This window comes from Chinchilla lanigera, unplaced genomic scaffold, assembly GCF_000276665.1.
Source record: "Chinchilla lanigera isolate Chin_1 unplaced genomic scaffold, ChiLan1.0 scaffold00039, whole genome shotgun sequence".
NCBI lineage: Eukaryota > Metazoa > Chordata > Mammalia > Rodentia > Chinchillidae > Chinchilla > Chinchilla lanigera.
Genome location: NW_004955440.1, coordinates 18,721,364 through 18,746,302, shown reverse-complemented (window position 1 = coordinate 18,746,302; position 24,939 = coordinate 18,721,364). Strand labels below are relative to the sequence as shown.

Genomic DNA, 24,939 nt, shown 5'->3' with positions numbered 1-24,939 from the left:
GCCTCGGGCACCGAGCCTTCCCGGAGCCGGCCGCCCTGGTTTGCTCTGCATCTACTATGTTACGTTTCGCGTAGTCGGCTTCTGGGAGGCGAGAGACAGGAGGCCCCTCGGAAGATCGCACGTCCCTCCCAGCCCCGGCGGGACCCCGGGGTTACTCGCCGATGGAAGAAGAGATCGCGGGGCCGGCCTTCGGGGAGGGGTCTCTTCGCTGATCCCGTCAACAGGGCGGCCCTGGTCTGCGGCTGCAGAAGAGGAGAATTATCAAATGCGAAGAAAAGTAACTGCTAAAGTGCACAGTGAGGCTGGCGCTCCCTGGGGTAAACCGCTGTTAGTGAAACATGACATGTGTTGTCTTTGCATGTTACCTTTTCTAGAGACAGGACGAGATTAAAAGAGGGATCCAAATAAATGATAAATCTTTGAAATGGTGGGTTGCTGATTAGCCCGATTTGATCACACCTCAACGTGTACATGTATTGAATCGTCACACTGCACACCGTAATATATGCAATTACTATTGATCAGTTAATTAAAAATAAAACAGAGAGACGGGGGTATCCAGTCTGCTCTTTTATGTGTAGAATAGACAGCCCAGGCCAGGCGGAGGGTACAGAGGAGTTAGCCGAGGTGCTGAATGCCTGAAATGAGTTTTCCAGCTGGGAAGGCTGCAGCAGCGTGGAATTACCGGTGGTGATAGACATACTTAGGGCTCGGAAATTAAGCAGTGCTGGAAAGAAGAGCTTAGAAACCCGTGCCTGTAAATAACCCGGAGGACACAAAGCTCAGGCTTAAACTTCACTGAAAGGTTTTGAGCAATTTACATTTGTGCCTAGGGTAGGCTCCTAAATATTTTCCAGAACATAAAAGGTTCACTCCGACACTATAGCAAGTGAAATTCCAAAGAATTTACAACAGCAGCTGTAAGACTGAAATTAAACTATGCTAAAGTATCTCACTCAAGAAGCAGCACAACCGCGCCGCTGACTCCCGGGGTCGGGCTCGAACGGTCGGCCTGCCCGCCTGAGTCCTGCACACTACCAAATATCTACTTCACTCTCAGAGTAAATCTGGCCGATAATTACAAACTTTTTCAACGTTAACGGTGTCAGACTTGAAAAAAATAAGGATGTAAACTCTTGCTTGTTCCTATCTCTTCAACAAGTAAAGGTGGTGGTTGTTGTTATTGTTTTGTTTTCTTCTTATCTGGGGAGGGGTGCTTTTCACAGTCAGGGCACACAGTTACTTTTGTTAATACAAAGGGCAGGAAATGGAATCGTATTTTGAAAGTAATTTCTTTGGTGTCAACTTAATCTGCTACCTCCGTATTTCAAACAGAGAAAACAGTGCCAGGAGTTCACCCTGGGACAAACAAGACACTGACACTGTAATTGTGCGTGTGTGTGCATGTGCGTGTGCATGCGTGCGTGTGCGTGCGTGTATGTGTGCATGCGTGTGGCTGCAGGGTCCACTGAGAAACCCTCTTCCTGGAGATTTATTAGTCCACCAGCTAGTTAAGTACTCTGGTGAAACTTGATCTGAGATTAAAAACAAATCAGTAGAATTTGTAGGATTCTTGCTTTGTTTTCTGCTCTGTGGAAAATGCATGCTTTCAGCTAGCTTCAGACACAGGGAGATACTTCAGACCTTCAGGCCAATTTTGAATTGTTTACAGACAACAGGTTTTCGTCTAAAGTAGGAACCCTAGGAGTTGGGACGGTGGCCTCCCAGGATGGAAGACCTCCCGTGTCTCCTCCACCTCGTTTATCTCAGTGTTTGCTCACACCTCCCTCCTCTTTCCAGCTCCTCAGAAGCAAACTTTACAGTTTCTTTTTCTCAGATGCACTGTTTCTTCTCATCTCCACTGTTCGTCTACCTTCTGTTATGTTCAGAAATTATGATGGTGAGACAAGGCAGAATCTGCAAAATCAGGGGCATAGGTAGAAAAGACACGCGCACAGGCTCGTCATCTGTGGTCTGTGTGCACCGTCTGAGTGCATACAGCTCTCGGCACTGTTTCCGTCAGCAGCCCTTCTCCCCAGCCCTGAGGTCCGTTTGTTACTCAGAGAGACGCCAAGTGGCTCTGGGTTTTATGGATGAGGCAGGAAGCTTTTTACACTCCCTTCCCTGACGGCCACACAGCAACCGCATGTCCAGGCCCCACGCTGCTCCCTCTCTTACTCTGCCTTCGGCTCTCTCTGCCCCTCATTCTAAACACTGCATTAAATGATACTTTTAAATCCTGCTCAGAGCTTATGGAGTGCCAGTCTTTTGCTACAGACATGGAAGGGAAGCAGCTTTTGAAATTCCCTCTGTGATTTACCTAGGAGACCCTGTCAGCCTGAAGAGACTGGGGGGGGGCGGGTAAATGCAAGTGGGAAGGCAGGTTCTATCATCCCACCCTGAGGTCCGCCATGTGGCCAGTGATCAGCAGGAGAGAGACAGAGACAGAGAGACAAGGACAGAGACAGAGGCAGGGACAGCCTCCTATATATGCTTGATCTGGTCCAGCATGGCCCAGGGAGTCTTATTTCATACTCCCTGAAGCCTTTCTAAAATGTAGCAGACAGAGGAAGAGGTTTTCATGAGACACAGCTGGTGGATTGGTAGGATCTCAGGCAGGGCAGGTAGCCACTGATACCTCATAGCCTAATCGGGCAGTCTCTGCACAAGTAGCTTAAGCAATTATTGATGTGCTTTTTTCCTCACGTGGTTGATACGACTCTCCCTACTCTCTCTCTGAGAATACAGCCATATCTCGAACACCGGATAGCTCAAGGGAAGTAAAAGCAGTGTTCACACTACTGAGGCAAACCTGAACCAGTACCTCTTACGGGGTGGTGTGTGATTTCTGATTTCCAAGTCCCCTCGCTTCTCACCGGATCTCAAGTCACCCCTGTCACTGTGTCTTCCTGTGCCAACTCTGAGTGAGGCACATGTTAGATATTAGCCATTTTGGTGCTGGTCTCTAAGCTGGTTGGTGACCTCGTTGCTAATACAAGGTAGATAGAGTCTAGAAGGGTACTCTAACTCTTTCATTCTCTGAATTAATTTGTTTACCATGTCCTTGTCTCTCATAGTGCTTTGTAGGCCTCTTCATTGTGTGTCTTCACAATATATTTTATCTTCTCAGTCTTGGTTCTTTGTGCAGAAACTTTGTCTCACAAAAATCAAGTGTTCCCCCACGTGGAATATGTCATTTAAAATAATCAAAGAAAAACTTCAAACACCTTATGAGGCCGGGGCAGAGAACACTTTCTAAGCTGATAGATCACACAACGTCGTACCAGTGCCTTCGATATTCCAGACCTCTATGTTCTCCCTGGATGGAGCCATTCAGAATGAAATGCAGGAAATGGAGAGTTTGCAGTTCTTCCAGGTACCCATTCAGATCAATATTTGCTGTTGCTTATACAAAATAGTTGGTTATTAAAAGATTAATAGCCAAATTTTCTGCCCCAAAGTGTTTTCTCCCTTGGAGCTTCTGCAGTGGCACACGACAGTTGTTCTGCATGCACCTTGGAGCCTTGCTGAGCCCGGATTACTATACTTGTCACTTCAGGGGCTGCAACGCCAGCAAAGGATCCAGGTTTGGTACGACTCAAGCCTAGTGTGAAAGCCTGCTGAAGCAGCAAGTCTGCAGCAGTCTCCTAAACAGAGACCAGTGAATCTTTTATCCACCTGCCAGATACCCTTTAGGCAAAGGCACGGTAGCTCAGATTTGATGTTTTAAAATTAACTCCATCACTAGTAATTGTTTCTTAATGTCTAAATTTAAGTGCTCAGTGGTTATCTCCAGATATTTTTCATATTATTTTAAATGCTTACATTTTTGAAAGAACAAGATTAATTTTATAATGGCAGATGTGCTTAAACAGCCCCTAAATACTTACATTTTTGAAAGAACAAGATTAATTTTATAATAGCAGATGTGCTTAAACATTCTTGAAAAGTGTAGTTTAAAGAAATAAAGTATATATTTTCTGGCATCTGGCATCTACAGTGATCATAATGAAATCATATTATTTGTGTTATTTTTATTATATTTGAGATACTCAAATACTTTAGAGGAAGCTTCTACAAGGACTACGGTTAAGGATAAGTAGAAATATTTTTAAAGTTTACACAGTCATCTTGCAAACAGTTGCTTGCTTTTAACCTAAATAAGAACATCTACAATGTGAATAAATTAGGCTTAATTTCAGCTGTGTGTGTGCTGTTGAAAGAGTAACGGCTAACTAGTTCTATTTCCTAAATAGAGCTTCTAGCTGAAATGTTTTTGAGTAGGTGAATGCAAGCATAATGATCAATACAAGAAAGGTCAAGTCATCCCATAATGCCGGAACAAAAGAGCCCTGCCCCCACTCTCCATTAGCAGTAATATTTTATGAACACGTAATGCAAGCAGTCATATGGTGTTTTAAGCACTCCTGGGTACACTGCACACTACTACACACTACTACAAATATGATGGTTCCTGTTCATTTGAACTGTAAAATACAGGCACAAACACACATAAGGGAAACCATATAATCTCCCTGGACGAGTTCAATAAGAAAGAAATTATTTCTATTTACGGTTTCAGAAATTCTCAGTGATATAAATATGCACAGGTACTTATGCCATAGCCTACATGTTGGCATAGTTAATTATAGGGACCAAAGTTGCAGCTTTTCTCAGGAATGTTTTTCTGTGCACGCCTCCCCCTCCACAGCAATTCTCCCTTCATTATGCCCTCCATCTCTCACCCGCATCTGAAGATACACTGCCCTGAAAGAGCCATTGATTTTTCTCAAACCAAGACTTCAGATGTCCAATTGCTTTGGGAGAAGAATCCCTGTGGGAGTACGAGTGTCTCTTTCGCTTTATTTGTTTTCCTATAAATTGAATACAATCATATATTTCATATTCCAAATTGTATTGATTAAGGAATGTGTGTGTGCACATATTCATACACTCTCGTACACTATATATTCATGAAGTGTGTTTATCCTACTGCAAACAAAAACCAATAATGTGTGAGCACCACAAGTTGCTTCAGTTCTTTCTTTTACGTCATCTTTTGTCCACACTAAGTAGAACCTGGTAAAGTAAGTAGAAAGAATAAAGTAAGTAAAATTCACATGAAATTCCTGGAGTGATACAACACATAATATAATCTATAATAATATGTATCTATAATATACATATGTAAAATAGTATCTATATACTAAAAGCATATATGCCTCAGTCTTCATTTAAAAATTGAAAAAAAAAGAAAGTAAAATCATTTAAAAGTGGAAGATTATATACTGTAAAGGCTTGAAAAATCTTTAAAAGCTAAGGTAAGAGAAATGAGAGGAGACTCTAAATTTCAAGGTTGATAAAAAGAGAGAACCTACCAAATAAATTCTCTAGAAATTTCTAGGAAGATTCTGAACTCCTGAAACAGTACTAAGAGAATTTTACATTTGGAGAATTTGATACGAAGATCAAATACTGTTGTGTAGAAGGTGGAATATTGTATGAATGTGGAAGTGTATTAATTCCCTTTCCACTCTCTCTTCTCTGGAGTCCTAAACTAATTGCAAACATCCCATCAGCTGGCTCAATTTTTTTCCAAAGGACAAAGAGGCCTTGCCAGACCTTCTTATATCCATCATCAATAAATATTTATTATTTAGTATCCATTATAGGCGTGACTCTGCAGTACCTCCTGACTTAGACTTTGGGATTGAGTGCAAAGTGTCATGGAAGTGAAAGGGCTCTCTCAGTTCTACCCTTTCTCTGCTTGGTCAGGGCATGCACAGCCCTGGCGATCCACCGTGTGTGTGTAAGGCTTTTCCCTCCTCATGTGAATCTGACTTCACCCCATGTCTGCAGGCAGCACACGTAGCACTTGCTCTACTTAGTGTATTCAGACTCGAGATAAATGTGAACACGGAAGGCCGAAGGTGCTCCACAGCAATTTCCTGAGACTGCTTATACTCCACTACAGACGCAGCTCAGGAAGAGGGGTTTTATTCATTTGCACTAGTGCGAATGTTCAGTGAATGAATAATTTAAAAGGCCAAGCATAAAATTTCCTCCCCTATGTTCCATAGATAAGCTTTCTAAGAAAAAGATATATCCTGGCTCTAAGTAACATGCACATCTCCTAACTTCATCAAATGCTAAAGCTAGAATGGGCAATATTGCTGAAAACTCTTTGGATGACAATCAACACAAATCCATTTGGATGACAATCAACACAAATCCAACTGAGGGTAATTTTGAAAAGAAAGATGAATTTTCTTACTTGTATAACTTATAAGTCCAAGAATCTAAGTCCATTCAGAGAAGCTGATATCTGAAGTTACTCAGATTCTTGAGCTCTCTTTTTACATGGCAAGGAAGGAGAAAATACATGGTATGTGTATAGAATCCTCCAGGCCCATACTCATGTTGTACTGCTTTAACATCAGCATCAGAAAGAAGCTTTCTTTTTTGGGGAGACCTCGTTCTCAGTTCGGGTCATGTGTCCACTTGCCCAAGCAAACCTCTGTGAGCCTGGGCAGATGCACGGAGTCTATTCCTGTTTTATCAAGTAGTCAATTGGTCAAAGCCACCCCGGTGTCATGAAGTGTAAGAATAAGGCGAAGTAGAGTTGGTTCTACTCAAACCACAAGACCATGCATCTTCACAGGAGAAGGGATTCTATTGTTAGAAAAAGCAAAAGGCCTAATAGAGGACCACAAACATTACCTAGGTTGACTCACAAGCTGATTTTGGTAGAGTGTCTCTTAGGACCCTCTGACATGGAAATGCTGCCCCGTAAGCTCAAGTTCCTTGAACTCCCCCTGCTTCTGCTTCTAGATTGTCCCTCATCTAAACTCATCTCAAAGGACAGAGTTAGCTTAACCCTCTCGTCCACGTGGAAGCTGGACTGGCATTGTTGATTTCTTTGGATTTCCAGCTGCTTTGTCTGCTCCACACTTCTGACGAGGGAAATTACCTCGCAAGTGGCTTCTCCCCTTCTAGACTTGCACTAGGGGCTTCTTGATTCCTATTCACAAGCGTGAGGTCAGGGGGAGGCAGGGAGCTGATGGTGCGGTTGAGAGAGGAATTTGTCAACCGTGAAAATTGCTGTTCAGGAGCTTGTTTCTCACACAGCTCATCACCACAGGTAGATTCATCTCTGCTTCAGGCTTCCGGCTGTGAGAGCTGGAGCCCTGGGACTGGAGCCACAGCATTCTCAGCAGTGGGTCTCTGCATCTTCCACATAGACAACGGCCTCTGAGGCATACGCATACAGATGTAAGGGCACACCCTCCTTTTTTGACAGTTTATTCTCTTTTCCTTGGCATGATGGTCCTCCTATATTTTGACAACAGTCTTTTTCAGTAAATGATAACTTAAAAAAATAACTTCCAACAGTTAATAATAGAAACTACTCTCATTTAGCCAGCTGATTTATTTTGTGGTTAGTCCTTGATTGCTGCATACCTCACAGCTTGATCACCCCATTTTTGTTTGACGGTAGTTTTTCTGTATCACTTGGTGCTGATTTCTAATTTCTTGAGTCAGATTCGGTGTCTAGTCTTTTTGCACCTTGACATTTGGTCACTGTAGCAAAATTCCTTACATGATGGCTCAAGGAATCTTGCTTTTACTAAAACGTAGTGAACTATGTGCTAACCCAGTCTATTTAAAGAGAGGATTCTGGCCTGAGTGAACTAGCTACAATTTTTTTCTATTTTCTCAGTGGAAAATAAAAATGTTTTAAATTGTTCAATTAAAATTCTCTAATATTTAGTAAGTTTACAATTAGAAAATTTTAAAGATTTCAAAACAATTAACTGGTATATCAAATATATCACTTAAAATAACAATCTGTAAAGAATCAAATCATAATACTGAAAACTTGAAAATTTATGACTGCTTTCCTTTTTAAAGAAAAATTTGTTGAAAGATTCCTTCAGCTTTTCCACAAACATTTACTTCTAAGTTAAAGCAAAATCACATCTATCTTTTATCTGAGATTGAATATTTCAAATATTATAATACAGGGGTGAAATTTCACTGATTGTTTGCACATGGCAATTGTAATTTAATTCTTCAAAGTCATACTTTCATTCTACAAAGCAAATACTGCACTGTCTGCTGAGATAAAGAAAAGCTGTTCAAAAGATGAGCCTTTGCTATTTGATGTTGGCTTTCTATTCATGCTTAATATGCTGTGTAGAGAAAAAAATGTTAATGGCACACTACGATTTGATGATTTTTGAGAATGAAAAATATTTTCAGTTTTTGATTCCCTATGTAGACCCAGAAGGAGTGCTTAGACACTGAAAGAGTGTGATTAAGCATATTTATGATACCAAGGGCATTATCTTCTTAGAGTTTGCATTACCTGGCATATGACAATCCTTTAATAAAAGCTGAATGAGGTTATAAACTTTTAACATTCCCAGGCCCCAGTGAAATTATGTGACAATTGTAAGAGTAAAGTGGTAACTCGGTGTACAAACTTAATTTGTTTTGTGATGCTGACTTGGGGGAAGATGGGTGCATTTGTGTTTGTGTGGGGAAGATGGTCGTGGTGGTCGCTTTATGTGGAGTTTGTGAATGGAAGCAAAATATTGCCCAATGCTTTTGTTTGCAAACAGAAGCGTTCACAAACCGAGCTATTACTGTAGTTTACTTTCTTCAAGTCTATGTTTTAAATTAAGAATTCAAAGGTTATTTTAGGAGGATTTCACTTTTACACTGGTCTCAAGCAACTTAATCACACTATGAGAGGACCCATTTTCTCTACGTTCCTCTCACTATTATTTTCTAGCTGGGTTGAATTGTTGACATCCCCGATTTGCAAATTCTTTTCGTAGAGACTTAGCAGGCTCTATGTAAATTCCTGCTACTACTGCCGTCGTCGCCTCCTCATACGAGCAGTTTACAGTAACTGCCACTTCCGGTCCGAGGTTCCGTTTCACACGTGTCCCTTCCTGCCACTCAGGACGGTGCCCGTGCTCACTGCCCCGAAGGTCCGAAGGGCAGGCAACCTGACGAGGATCGCACAGGTGAGAGGTGCTCTCTACGATGTGAACCTGGGTCTGAGAGCACCCCAACGAAGAGCTTTCCCACTCTGCTCTCCTGCTAATTGTTCTGGGGAAGAATTGACAGCAGGGAAAGTTTCACCTTTGTCACACCCATGCCTCTCGGTCACTAGCAACTTATAACCACCCCTGTAGTTCTGAGTAATGACTTCACAGAGAGGAGATGCAAAGCAATTTATCTTTCCGGTAGATCTAGAGTTTGTTAGGAGCAGATGGCTCTAGGAGGTGAGAATATGGATTTTAGGAGGCAATTCAAAATGAGCCTCAACTTGTCCAACTATATAACCTCTTTACTTGGAAATGTATAAAAGATTTTTAAGAATAGGAGTTTTTTTGGGGGGGTGGGGAGTATATAATTGTAAAGACCTTTACTGTTTATTTATATCATATTGCTAATATTTTCATCAAACTCTACCTATAATACATGGCATGGCTTGTGTCTAGATGTCCCCCAAAGCCTCATGCAGTCATGGCGGGGGCGGGCTTTTTCAGAAGTGGCTGGGTCTAGAGTGTGTGATTGATTCATAGTGCAGTGCGGGATTAAGGGTGGGCGACTGTTGGATCAACCCCCTGGTAGGACTGGCACCACATTAATCCCACTAGACTGCACACAATATAAGGGACAGAAAGAGGCTTGTCTTGCACTTGATTGCTTGTTTCTACTGTCTTCTGCTGCCATAAACTGTTGCCCTCTGCCATGTGCCACCCTGCCTTGGAGCCAGCCGATTATGGACTGAAACTTCACAAACTATTAGCTAAATAAACTTTTCCTCCTTTAATTTTGGGTGTTGGGTATTTTGTCTCGGCAATGAGAAAAGTAAGACAATACAATTTGACTGTAAGATTTTATTCTAAAATGTTGCAGCTTATTTGCATAATATAAATAAAAGTACTGGAAAATTAAAAGACAATTTTGTGGACTGGATTTGCTTGTAAATTTATAATAATTTACATACTTAGTACTTTCTAAAGTGCTATTTGTCCCATTTCTATTTGCCCATTCTAATCAATTTCCATATGTTGGGTCACACAATCTTCACAAACCTCTTATAATTTTTTGTGTTTAGTTTTCATATTGAAGATGAAACTGGGATATAGAAGAAAAATATATTAACTGACTAAATTTGGATACTAAAAGATTCTGAAAGGCTTGAGTAATTGTCTGATTTTGACAAAATACACTCCCATGTTTATTCCAACACTCTTCACAATAGCCAAGCTATGGAATCAACCATGGTGTCTACTGATGGATGAATAGATAAAGAAAGTATGGTATATAGACTCAATAAAATATTACCTGACCATAAAATAATGAATTTTTGTCATTTGTGGTAATGTGGATGTTAAGTGGAATAAGTCAGTCACAGGGAGACATAAGTGAGAACTTGCTGAAAGTTTTGAAGCTCACTGAAAGCTAAATGTGGATCTCAGAGAAATAGATTAGAATAGTGATGACCAGAGCCTAGGAAGGGGTGGGGTGATGAATATAGAACAGTTAATGGTACAGGTACATTTGAATAGAAGACTGACCTCTAATGTTCTATAGCAGGATTTGGTAGCTCTGGTTAAGAACGTTTGATAATATATTTCAAGACAGTTAGTAAAGCAGATTTTAAATGTTACCAGCACAAAGAAGTGATAAATATTTGTGATGATGGATATACAGACTACCCTAATTATATACACCTTGTACACAGGAATCAAAATACCACATAGTCCCTCATACTACATACATAATTAATTTTATCAATTGAATGTACTTGACTTTCAAAAAAGGAATTTTTAATTTCATCAAGCACAAGGTCCTGTACGTAAACTAAAACAACTACACAGTGTAGAAGAGGAGAAATGTAGCTTATCCCCAGATCATAAATAAAAAAGACATAGAATTCTTCTCCAAGAAGAAGTTCAAGAAAAAGTCAACAGAATATTGCAGTTGCTAAAAATAGGGAGCTTAAACCTGGACTGATGGGAGAGCCGGATCCGCTCATGAGGGGGAGCAAGGGTCCAGCTTGCTGTTTCTTCCATTTATTTGGAAATGGGCTGTGCTCCTAATTCCACATTTTTAAAAAGTTTTAAACAAACTCCGATGTATTCAAAGAAAGCAAATGCCAAGATTTTCACACTGTATCAGAAGAAAAGTGGTGAAATTAGCTGTTTAACATTGGAAAGATACACAGGAAGCCTCAAGGGTAAGGGCAGGGCTGTTCTCCACTCTGAAGAGTTGCCGCAAACCAGGAAGACCACCTTTGTTTAATGTAAACTCAAGCAGTAAAACTGGCAACAGTGAGAAGAGGAAGCTCCTCACATAAATCCAGACCTTAACAAGCAGCGTTACCATTAGGAGTCGTGAAGTGGGTTGTGTGGGAGAGAACAAATCCTCTGTCCCGGGACGCTCACACAGCAGAGACATTACAAGGGCACCCCTGAGTTAGGTGACAGAATAGACCACTGAGGTATCGCGTGATTGTATTCCAGACTCTCCTTCTGCACAGGAAAGCTTGAGCAGCTGGCGGGGGCCCCCTCTCCGGCCTAAGCAAGCAGATCGGGATGATGCGGAGCGTCTACCCTGAGCAACAAGATTTGGGCAGTTGCAACTCCTGCGGCACAGTGAGAAGGCTGATTTCTCCCTGCATACTGGAATGAGCCCCTGTTCTGATATCTCCAGAATTGTGCTAAAACTACCTGTGATCACACTTTCACCATAAATATTGTGAGTTTATGATCTCACTTAGAAACTGACCACTCCTAATTGGTTTGTCCAGAAGTTACACTCAAATTGGCCTTGAGATTATTTTACTGAGGCAGGTGCACACAGAGCCTCTCCGATTTTTCCAAATTCAAAAGCTAGTCCTTACATTAGGTTCTCTCTTTCTAAAGGAAAATTAAACTCGCTCACGCTCACGGGCACCTATTTATCTAAATCGAAAGAATCCCTGAGGCATAGACTGTCACAGGTTTAACAGGTCTTATTTTCTTACTATATGGGTAAAAAGTGTTAATGGATAAATCATTGTTTCTAATGCAACACAAGATGTAGTCTCTGCCACGCTAAATAATCAAATATAAGACACATCATTGTTTCTCAAAATGAAAATTCAGGCTCGCGGGCAAACACAGAATCTAAGTCTGTAATTACAGAATTTTGTTTAATAATCTGTGCAGCACTTCAGAGAACACAGCCCTGCTCTGAAGGATATGAACTTCTAGCCAGAGTGCTCCTGAAATCCCAAAATATCTTTCCACCCTCCTGCAGCTGTTTACTATTTCATGCCTTCTAAAAACACATGAAAGTTTTCCAGTAGGAACAGTGCTTCCGGCTAGACTTCTTTTGGGATGGACAGGTATTCTCACCAGGCATAGACACACGAAGAGCACCTCTTTTGAGACTGACTGATTTGTTCATTAAATCAGGGAGAAAGCAGGCAAACTTCGCCGAGCAGGAGACTACGCCTTCACCGTGGGTCCACGTCAGTCCTGTTAGAATTGTACCACCATGCTGCTTATGTCTGAACCCTGGCACAAAATCATAGGCATGGGTTTTCTAGATTGTAAATACCTAGGTATGGCATAATTTATACTCTCTATACACTTTTTAATTATTCATTTCAATTAAAAATGTATATTTGCATTGGTTAAATGTTTTCTTAATGATATATTTCATATTATATGATACATGGAAAATATGCATAGAACAATACCTGAGTTATCTGCTTCTAGGTGACACTGTCTTTAAGTACATTGTATTATTGAAAGTGCCCTGACCTAATTTTGTAACATTGTGTGACCTCGTACTCCTGTATTCCAAAGTCATTTTAATCAGCATTGTCATCTTGGTATCTTGCGTAAAAACTCCTTGCTATAATATAATTCCATGTCCTGTCCTCGGAGTGGCCCTTATTTTGAAATCCTGCCAAGAACACCATCTTTCTGAGCACTAGAGTTTGATTAAACATATTCCCAAAGAATATCTTTCAAAGGAAACATCTCACCCAGTTTCCATTTATAAACACAAAGTAGCATATGCTTTGAAAATCATCTTCCAATTTAAGGCGTAAAGTAACACTTGATGTGGTCTCAAACTCGGATCAGAATGAAATGCTTCCTAGAAGGATTCTTGCGGTTTATTCATGTCATACATCCCTCATGCACCTGGCAGAGGCATTGGGCAGGAGACCACCCAAATGTGCGGCTAACATAAATAACTTGTACTCACAACTTTCTCGGCTCTGATGTATTTTTAGCCCGGAGCTTCAGCCTAAAATCTGTTCCTGCCAGTTTCTGAGTGAACTTTGTCCATAGCAGGGAGTACAACGGTGACTTCCAGGGGACCTGCTGGTGGGACTGGATTAATCAGCAATGCCTTTTGTGATCAGGCTGGTGCCCGGCCAGGCTTTAGTCTAGACATCCATAGTTGTGCTCCTGAAGTCCGCTTGTTTGTCTAGTCCCCGTGTGCCTGGCTTCTGCTGCAGCATTTGTCTGGTCCTGGTACCCGCCTCAGGGAACTGAGACTTTGCCCAGATGTACGTCTGACTCTTGTTGGGAGCAGTTTAGAACTGTGCTGCCAATTTCTCTCCATCAAATATAATTCTGCTCTGAAACTATGACTATTTTGCTTCAACACTTGCAGCATATGCTCTGGGGCACCGAGGAGAGCCAGAGGCAGGCTTGAATTAACCACAGCCATATGGACATGGGGACCTGGATGGCTGCTGACTCCACGCAGCCGGAGCCGGAGTCAGGGCTGCGTGAGTGCTCCCGCTCGTGAGTTCCAGTCCTTCCCACTCCCTGAACCGGCAGAAAACTCCAGCGTACTTCTCAGGTCAGATTCCACGCGCTGCGCCCTAAGGAGCCAATACAATGTGAAAGGAAAGGGTGCATTTTTAGGGAGAATTTAAGAGTTCCACAATTTGGGGATTCTGAAGGCTCTTGAAGCTGACTCTTGTTTGGCCCCGGATGTAAGGCCGGGAGCTGCGTTTATTCAATTATTTATATGTTTCTGCTGCTCTCTGTACTTTCCAGTACAGTGAGATCCTGGACAAATGGGCGAGGGAGAGAGAGAAAGAGCGAGCAAGCAAGAGAGAAAGAGGCAGACAGACACAGAGACAGAGAAGGAGAAAGGCACAGAGAGAGAGACACACACACGGAGACAGACAGGCAGGGAGAAACAAAGACACAGAGATAGAGACAGATAGAGAAAGTGAAAGGGACAGAGAGACAGAGAGAGAGAAAGAGAGAAACACAAAGACAGAGACAGAGAGACAGACAGACAGACAGAGACAGACAGAGAAAGAGAGAGGGGCACAGAGAGAGAGAGGGACTGAGAGAGAGAGAAAGCACCAGAGACAGAGAGACAACCTGCTCACTTACAGAGACCAACACTATTTGGGGCTGAATTTCATTTATTATGGCCAGTGCTGGGACACACACTTGAATTTTGGGTGAGTCGGCAAATAAAAGCTCCTAAATCGTTACTAGGATGTCTTCACATTCTTCTTTACTGTGTAATGTTCCCACCACACTGCAGGGCAAGGGCAAATTACTTTTCAGTTACTCATCCTTCTCTGCTGACTGGTTCACCCATCTCGCCTGTTATCCGGACTAAATCAGCAAATCAGCTCATTTTGTGCAGAAGAGTTTCCTAGACATGAAGAGCGTGAGGCTATGAGTTATGTTTTTGGAGAAACTTCATTCCTCAGAATACTTAAGAGTAAAAAGAGAATATTCTGTACAGAAGTATTTTATTACGTTTTATGTGAGCCGGGAGAATGAATCACAAGACTATCGCAGAGTCTTTTCAGGATCCATGAAAGACTATACCCGTTTACTTGGCAGTGACGGGAAATTTTTGCAGTCTCATTAACGATCTTCTGGCCCAGGGTGTTTATGAGCCGGAATCATAGGGAATGCTCCGTCAGTTTCAGATTCATATACAAATACGCCAACTTGTAGTCCTTCATCGCAGGACAAGCCCTTTGAGCGGTGACAAGTTTCGAATCCCTTTGGGAGAGATGACTGCAGACTGTGTCTCCCCGAGTCTAATTTGGATCCCGTTTCCTTTGCTGCTAGAGAGTGGGGAAGGTGAATGTGACATGACTTTGGCTCCTGACAGCAGTGGAATAGATTTATCCGTGTGATTGATTAAAAGATCGTGTGGTTTTGCCAGGCATCACAACACTGCATCAACTTCAGGAGAGCTGAGACTGCCATTGATTCTGCTGTGCTATCTCGGGAGGAAAAGCCTGAGACTGCACCCAGCCGTGAGCAGCCCTACGCAGAATTAACAGCTGCTTCAGCTGCTGTGAAATGGGGCTATGAAAAGGAGCTAAATACATGTGTACATATGCATCCCTTTGTGTGTTTTATTTGAACAACTAATTTTACATTTAATGTAGAAAACATAAATGACTGCTACTCTTACTACAGTCAATAATAAGAGATGTTTACCTTGGAAATACGTAACTTTCAACAAATATTCTGAGGTTTTTTTCTTGCCTATTATTTTGTGTGTATGGGGGAGATGCCAGTTACAACTTTCTTGTTCTTTTTTAATTACATGAGTCTGTTAAAAATGCTCAACATAGCATAGTCTGTTAAAAATGCTCAACATAGCATAGGGAGTTGTCCCTATTCCCCCAAAAAACCAACAATAGCAGTTTGGGATATAAAGAAAAGTGAAAGGAGAAAGATATGCAGGTGGTGGCAGATACACATGTCACCCTCCAGACTCAAGTACATAAATTTGTAATTTACTTTTTACCACAGTTTAACTTACAGTAGGAGCTCCCACACCTTAGATCAGTAATTTCTCTCAGTCGGACATCATCATCCTCAGAACGAGGCCCATGGGAGTTCACGAAGCGCCAAGGCTTAGGGAGCGGCACTAGGGGCGTCTTGTTCTTCCCCTTGTCTTTCCGTGGTGGCGTCGACCCTGATGCCTGTGGACGTGGTGCAGGACTGTGGGTTCTCGTGGGCCCCTGCATGCAGAGCTTCTGCAGTCCGATGGCCCTCAGTATTAAGTTCACGCCATGCTTGGCCTGATAAGTGTTACGGACTTTCCCCAGGAGGACAGGAACCCTGCCATCCCTGCTCCATCACAAACGACCTGACTTCGGAAAGCCGACTCTGACTGTGCCGAGACACACCACAGAGCCACTGCTGCCTCTCTGCAGAGATGCTGGTCCTCACTCCCTCTGGACCGTCGCTGAGCTTGATCGGTCGGCTGTGCCTGAAGATGGCTGAGGGAAGGGACTGGGGTGTCTTCCTCACTTACCTCTTTCTATGGCGGTCTTGCCGCTCACTCGAGCTCTCCTGCTCGCTCCCTGGTGGGTGAAGCGGTCAGAATGGCTCCTTCTCACTTCTTGTTTCCTTCAAAATCTCCGCTCCATTTCCTGAGCTTTTTCCATTGCTTCCCACCTGCTGAACTTGTGAAATTCATAACTCCAGCGCTGATGACTTCGTAAAAATCTCTCACTGCTATGTCATGCCTTTTGTGAGGCAAGAAGGAAAAGATAAGTCATGTTTGGAAAAGGTAAGATATGCAAAAGATACAGCGATACAGCTGATAAGTCAAAATATGATTGAGAAATCAAGATTGAAAATACAGCTGATTAATCAGGAGCATTAATGTGAGCTGTGAATTCAGCATTATTAAATATTTTCAAAAAATGTGAAAAGTAATTTACCACACTTAAAAGATCTTTTATTTCTTGTTCTTTTTTTCCAAAAAAAAAAAAAAAAAATGGATGAGTTTCTGAAATCATGCCAGTACATAGCAGTATTCCTGTGCCAGTTGTTTACAAGCCTATGGGTTATGATCAATTTGCTCTAACAGCTTTGTGCTATGCTGTTATTTTAATTTTGTTCTCATTTTTACTCCATTTACTGTTACCCCTGGGTGCAACTTAATGTATTGACCTCATTGATACTTAGGTTGTTTCTAATATTTTTCTATTTAAAAAGTGCTAGACTGAACATCTTTGTAAATATTTCTATGTGTGCCATCACCACTATTTCTATAGTATAGGTACATAAAAGTAGAATAATAGGGTTGAAAAGTAAGTGCATTTTATGAATTATACACCTACCGTAGGCATGAGTATGTTCTGTCCTTCATACCTTGCTAGCACTTAATGTTTTAATTTTTTAAATGTTTGCCAATCTTTAGATGCTATTGCCTCAATATTATTTTAATTTGATTACTCATATTTTTATTCCGACTGAGCTTGCATTTTTTGGACACATGTGTACTTTCCTCAAATCTACCTCTATTTCTACTTATTTTACTTCATTGATAATATTTTGCCTCCTATAAAATTTACATTTCTGTAAGGTCATACAGAAATCTTTTCCTTATTAACTGTTGCATTTCTTGCATTGGTTAGAAAGCCTTTGATCTTAAAATATTTTTTATTTGGTTATTAAGTCAAGATCTTTAACCTATACAGAATTATTGTGAGCATGATATCAAGTAAATGCTAACATTGCTTATCCCAGTTTCTTCTACCAACTCTCAGATGTACTTCCATTTTACTGACCAGCTTGAGATATCAGTTACCATGCATTTCTCCCAACAGATCTACTTGTGTATTTAACAATAATAAGTTTCTCATATTCTGACGTTAGGGCAAGTAAGAAATTTATTACTGTTTTCCAAACATTTTTTGCAGTTATAGACGTTTCCTCCTCCATTTGAACTTCAGAATCAGTCTTCCAGGATTCTGCTGACGTCCAAGTCTACTCTTTCTCCAGAGAGCTGGAGCAGCATCCCTAGTGTTAATCACCCACACTATGAAGACTTGGGTGAGCACACCATGAAGCCAGTGACCATGTTCCTTTGCAGAAGGGGAATATCTATGTGTGTCCTCACAGAAAAGAAAGAAGGGGAAATTACGTATGTATGTATATACAGGATAGCTAACATAGTTGTACTACTGACTTCTATTGCTTTACTGAAAGGAACAGTAAATGATTAATTATTTGATCAATCTTGCATGTCTCTATTTGTTTTCCTGAGAAACTACTTTGAAGGTATCAATACGCAATACAACAACCATTGTTAATTTCCTGCCACTTTGTCTGTAACTCTGTATTGCGTGTATTGTTCTTATGCTGTTTTGTAAATGGCTATTTGTTAATATGTTTTCTTTCATTCATTCTTAAAATTAAAAAAATGCATCCACTTACCTATAAAAGCCTTGAGTTTATCTTTATTTATAGCTGAGTAATATTTCATTATATAAAAATACTACATCTTTTTTATCCATTCTTCATTTGATGGGCACTTGGGTTATTTCCACGATTTAGCTATGATAAATTGTGTTGCTACAAATGTGGGTGCACATATGTCAATGTGGTTTGATGATTTTAGTTCTTCTGGAAAAATACCCAAAAGGGAAATAGCTGGGTTGAATGGGACCTCTAATCCTAGCTTACTGAGGAATCTGCAGACTGATTTTCACAGTGATTTCACCAATCTATACTCCCACCAAGAGTGGAGAGGGGTTGATTTTTCCCCACAACCTCTCCAGCATATGTTATTGGTTGATTTCTTGATGATAGCCATTCTTTCTGGGATGAGATGGAATCTCTTGTTGTTTTAATTTGCATCTTTCAAATGACCAATGATGTTGAACATCTTTTCATAAATTTATTTGCCATTTATATTTCTTCATCTGAGAAGTGTGTAGTCATCTCAGATGCCCATTTTTAAATTGGGTGTTTGAATTGGGGGCCTGATTTTTTTTTTAATTCTTTATATGTTCTAGATAGACGTCCTTTGAGGAAGAGTTGGCTAAAATTTTTGCCAGTTTGTGGGTTTTCTTTGTACTCTTTTGGTGATTTTTTTGATGTGCAAAATTTTTCAATAAGATGAGATCCCAGTTGTTGATTCTTTGAAGTATTTCCCTTGCAGTTTGGTTTTTGTTCATGAACTCTCTGCCTACCCCTATGTCTTCAAGATTTTTACCTACTTTCTCTTCCAGTAGTTTTAGTGTTTCTGTTTTAATACGGAGATCTGTGATCCATTTTGACTTTAGTGCATGGTTATAGACATGAGTACAGTTTCAGTCTTCAGCATGTGGTGAACTAGTTTTTCCAGCACCATCTATTAAAGAGGCTATCTTTCTTCCAGTGAACATGTTTGGCCCCTTTGTCAAAGATAAGTTGGCTGAATGTGTTTGTGGTTGTGGCTGCATCTTTCAGTCTGTTCCATTGATCCTCAGGTTTGTTTTTTTGCCAGTACCATGCTGATTTTATCACAGTAGCTTTGTAGTATAATTTCAAATCAGGGATTGTGATGTTTCCTGGCTTGCCTTTGTTGCCCAGGATTGCTTTTACTATTCTGGGTCTCTTCTGGTTCCAGATGAACTTTAACAGTGTTTTCTCTAGATCTGTGAGGTATAGTAATGGTATTTTGATTGGGATTGTATTAAATCTGTATAACAATTTGGGAGTATGGCCATTTTCACAATGTTAGTTCTTCCTATCCATGAGCAAGGAATATCTTTAGATATTCTGAGGTCCTCTTCAATCTCTTTTTTTTCAGAGTGCTGTAATTTTCGCTGTATAGATGTTGTACTTCCTTTGATTGATTCTTAGATATTTCAGTGTTTTGGACACTATCATGAAAGATGTGGTTTCCCTAATTTCTCTGTCAGTGTGTTTGTGTTTGTGTACAGGAATGCTATTGATTTTTGAGTGCTGACTTTGTAGCCAGCTATGCTGCTGAATTTGTTAATTTCCATGTGTTTATTAAGTTTTTATGGTCAAAGAAGCAATTCTTGTTCTTGTTCTTGTACTTGTTTACAGAAACTTTGTTTATAATCATCTTGTTAAATAACTATTGTAATTTCTAATGCAATCACTTTTAAAAATCTGTTATCATTCATAGAGTTTTTGTCTTTTTAAGGATATAGGTTCTTGGATATTTATACAACATATTTTCAGGCATTTGCTTTTTATAGTAAATTATTTACAGCATTAAAATGAGTATTTGTTTTTAACAATGTATTCAAAACAAAAGTGAAGGGGATGTTTTTGATCGTACAACAAAAATTTTAAAAAGTGAAAATCTAAATTGTCTAAGCACTTAATAAGTGAACTAATGTGATTTAAAATGGTTAAAATACATGAACAGAAAATTCACAGAAGAAGAAAAACAAAGAAACAGGAAGCACAGGGAAAACTGCTCAACATAGCGTAAGATCAGGGACATGCAAACTAGGACAACAGTGAAATAGTGTAAACCCATCACACTGGCAGAAAGGAAAATATCTGACATCGCTGGGGTAGGAATTCGAGGAAATGTGCAGTGCTCCTGGGAGCCCAAATGGTCACAGCTCTTGGAGAGCAATTTCACAGTCTAGTAAAGAGAAAAAAGGGGTATTTGTGTTTCGTGGTCACATTTTCACGTACTGACCCACTTTTTAGTTATAAATAATACCACAATAATACAAATTCTTAGGTAAAACTCTACCTGTAGATACAGATATGTCACTTCACATGTAAAAAAAAGGGATTACTACAGTGATGATAATTTCAGTGTTATCTATAATCACAATCAAAAACTGCCTGAAGGATTAAAACTAGGAAAATGGATTAAATGATATTAATGGAATCTTACTCAGCAGCTAAAATCATTGACTGAGACCTCTATATGTTTCACCAGTATGGATTAATCTTGAAAATATACAGTTGAGTGAAAAGGCAAATTGAATTTTGTTTTATATCACACAAGTAATTAAAAAGATGTTTATATCACACAGATAATTAAAAATGAAATGTTCATTTTCATACCATAAGTAACTATGAAGCGTATAGGAATTAGTACATACTTGTAACATGTGAAATTTCTGATACAGGTGATAAGTCTTAGAACAGAGTGAAAAGAAATTCAATGTTATCTGAAATCATTTATCATAAAAAGATTAAAAATAAATGTCACCAAATGTCAACATTAAGCCAAAATAATTACATTTCATATTACCTAACTGTATTTAACTTTAAATTCTCACATTATATTACAAACTCTCAACCGAGTACCATTCTTGGTACCATATACCAAGTATGATTTGTTGTATGCCCCATATACTCAGCTCAAACATTACTTTTAACTTAAAATTCATTGAGGAGTTAGTTGTATACTTTTCAAGTAATCAGACAACTTTTCATTATGATGTCTAGTAATTTTATACAATTTTCACACAATGAATCTTGAACAGTACCTTGTTTTAGTGAAATCTAAAGATGATTTTAAATATGGAAATTTTGTTTTTGCCATATTAAAAACATAAACATCATGTGAACATTAGCAAACATGAGTTGTCTTCCTGCTTGTGTCTATGTTGTGTGAGAATATATGTTCACATATGTACACATACTCTGATATGTACATATTCTGCCTCTATGTATCTTCTTGGCCATTTCTGAGTGTTCTAAAGCTTCTTAGAATTTTTGTTGTTGTTATTTCAGTTTCTTCTTGTATTGCAGTAAGTTTTTGCTGTGCTCACATCATAGTTTTTGACTCTTAAGAAGTACTTGGTAGATTGTCTCAGTCAATATAAACTCACTTTCTTTTCCTTAGATTCTATCCCATATAACTTTATTATTTCCATCTTTAATTTGGTGGTTATTATTTGTTACGTTCTTTTCTAATTTTTCTGTCCCACACATTTTGTTTTTCGCCATACTAATTTTGTTTAATTTCTAAACTGAGGTCCATCCAAAATTGCAAAAAGAAAGCAATCTGCCAAATCAATTTCATGAAGTTTTACACTGATTAGTACCCTTTTTAGTCCCAAATCTGAACTAGCAGATTGAACCCATGCTAGGGAAATGTTGTACCGTACGGTTATATTTCCAGCCCTTTCCCCATTGTATTCTTAATTTTACATTGAGACAGGTCTTGCTAAGTTGTTCAGGCTGCTCTTGAACATGCGTTCCTCTGACCTCAGTTTCCCTGTAATCTCCCAGGAGTACAAGCCTATACCACCACACTGGTTTAAACCAGCAGGATTTTATTTGTGGCTCAAGACACCAACATTAGAGGAGGCAGTAGAGTGGGTCACTCAGCAAAAGTGTACTGCGTGACCCTGAATTTTAAGGGGGCATATCTCCCAGAAAAAGAGAAAGAACATATAAATGTTAAGAGTATGGCATTTATAATTTATGTGACATTCAAAGAAGGCAGATATTGCTTACTGGGAGTGTGGGAACAAACTTCATGAAATTTTTAAATAGTGAATGAAAGGAAGACCATTTTAGATTTTCCTGGAGAAATAACATAAGGAAAAACATTCTCTCAGTCACTGATATGATTCAACACACCTCAGGCAAATTCTCTTCCTGAGAATTGAGGTGTATGCTGGGGAGGGTGTACAAAAATGGCTCCATAAAGTGAGGCTTAGATATAAGTAGATACAAAATTGAGTTTGGTACCCATTCAACAAAGTGCTGTGTCATAAATAGTGGGGAAACTTGGCTGGATAAGCAGGGACAGGCTTCCCTAAAGTGTGAGATCACCACTGATGACAAAATAAAGAATGGCTAGGTTGGTAAGAGAAAGAATGCAAGGTTGGTAAGAGTTCATTAGGCAAAAGTGTGTGTGCAGATGGGGGCAGCTCAGCTTGCTGTACTCTCTTTTAAGGTAGAATGAAAAGAGAAGGGAATCCCACACGTGTCTGGAGAAGCACACCAGAGCCAGGAGTTTCAGGTCCAATTAAAGATTTTGATCTTTGTATTTAAAGTGATAGGAAACCACTACTGAAATATTTAAGGACAGCAAGGACTTGAAGGTTGAATGAGGGTGATTAACTTATCAACATATGAGTAGCAGGATCTCCTTGGCTCTTCCTCCATGGAAAATAGGTCAGTGGCGGGGGAGGCGTCAAAAGAAAGCAGGGGAAGGGAGCTATTAAAAGAGTGCAACCGAGAGTTCATAGCAGTTTTGTCTACAATGGCGGTCACTGACGCAGAAAGAACTACTTATCATTAAATGATATCCAGGAGATAGAAATCAATAGACTGCCCCTGGGACAGGGAAAGAAATGAGTGTGTGACGGAATGGCTTCAGTGTTTCTGACTTCTTCAAGGAGGACGTGGTATGTGAGGAGAGCATGAAGTGTGTTCCGAGCTGGCTTGGAGTCCTCACCACTAAGTGTATATGTGGTGGCAGCAACAATACCAACCCAGCCATGTCTGAAACTGCCCAGTAGAGTTATACAGTAAAATGAAAAATGTCACGGCTGGGTAAAAAGAAAATCAAATTCAGGCAGAGATATTTGAAATCACAAAAACTAGGTTGGAATCCCAGTGCTTCCATTTACTTGGTGATTTTCTGAAAAAATATTGTATTACCTCTCAGAGTCTTGGTTTCCTAAATTTAATATTCTGAAGTTATATCTACTGATAGGGCTCTTGTGAGTGTTAAATGGAATAATGTGGGTGATGTGTCTGCTTCAATAAGCCCTAAATAAATTTTAAAAAATTTTTAGAGTGAAGAGAGAGAGAGAGAGCAGAGAGCTCCTGATTTCAGTCTGAGCTCAACCTTTTGTATTGCTCATTACAGTTTCCATTTCAGATGTTTGGGAAAAGAAAAGAGCTTAGATGATCTGTCTCTAGTCAGAAACTTTTATTAGCTAAGTTTGTTCTGTTAGTGCAGCAGGCAGGCAGGCACCTTCTTAGTATACTCAGAAGTTACTTACGATCAATCTGCGACTGGGATTTTAGAATATTGACCTGCTTTCTCACACATCTCCAAGTTGTCTCACACAGAACAGAAGTGAGTTATCCATTCTGACAATATATGCAAATATGTGCAGCTCAGGAGCATGAAAATCACCAGGCTCTGGCCGGTTGCTATATGCCACAGAACTGCCCAGCTGCCCTGTGCTAAAATACTTAATAAAATACTATGAGTTCTGTCCCAAAGTAGAGCAATAAGACCTGAATGTATAGCAGTAGACATTCGTGGTTCTGATTCTAGAAAATTAGGAGGCCCAAGAAAACCAGAGCTGTTCTCAGCTCTCTGGTTCACATAGTTCCCACTGCTCGGCTGATACCTTACATGTGCTCTTTACCCTCATATCCTCCGCCTTGACTCTGCATTCAGCAACACGCATGATCCAAGCACCTGCTTCACTCACACTGGTACCAAGAACCTGGGCTCTAGGAGAAGACAGCTTGGTTCAGATCCCTGCTCCAATCCCTACATTCTGGCCATAGGCAAGTTACCTAGCTTGTCAAAATTAATTTTTTTCATCTGTAAAATAAGGATAATAATAATAATTTAAAATTTCTCATGGAGATTGAATATATATACATATACATATAAATATATATATCCCATACATATGGGATAGTACAGAGAACAGATTAGTTCCATGGCTAGGTACTAAGGATATGAGTAGGTATTTTTCCTGAATATTCTTCTGAAACTTTTAGTGCACACAAATGGGTTTCTTACAGGGCCCAACTATTATCAGGCACTTACTCCTAGAAAACATCAGCCACTCTCTTGAGCATCCCTTAACCAGTTTATCATGCTCAGCTGTGCATTATTAGCACATTCAGGCTTTGGCACTTCCAAATATCTGCTGTTCTTTCCCCAGAAGAAGGCTCAAATCCAACTCTGTAGAACCTCGGAAAGGACCCGCTCTAGGGGAATTTGTCTGTGAAACTGCAATATCTTTGAGATGAAATTAATGCTTCGCAGCTGCTCTTTTATTCATCTCATTTAAAGTGTTTTATTCCTACTGTTACACTCCTTAAGTTTAGAGACTGTCCCTTGTTAATTGTCGGAAATTATCACAACATGAAAAAGTTCCTTAGAATTCAGTGTTTCTTTTAAATTCAAGCTTTATCTAATACA

At 40.0% G+C, this 24,939-nt stretch overlaps 1 protein-coding gene across 1 annotated transcript; it reads left to right on the top strand.

Moving 5' to 3' along the window:
• On the top strand, positions 1-1,183 carry LOC106149218 (cuticle collagen 2C-like; the record flags this gene model as incomplete). Its single annotated transcript, XM_013517445.1, is given in 1 exon segment — positions 1-1,183. A coding segment is annotated over 1 exon segment (391 nt), but the record flags the coding sequence as incomplete, so codon positions are not given.
• Positions 1,184-24,939: the final 23,756 nt, after the last annotated feature.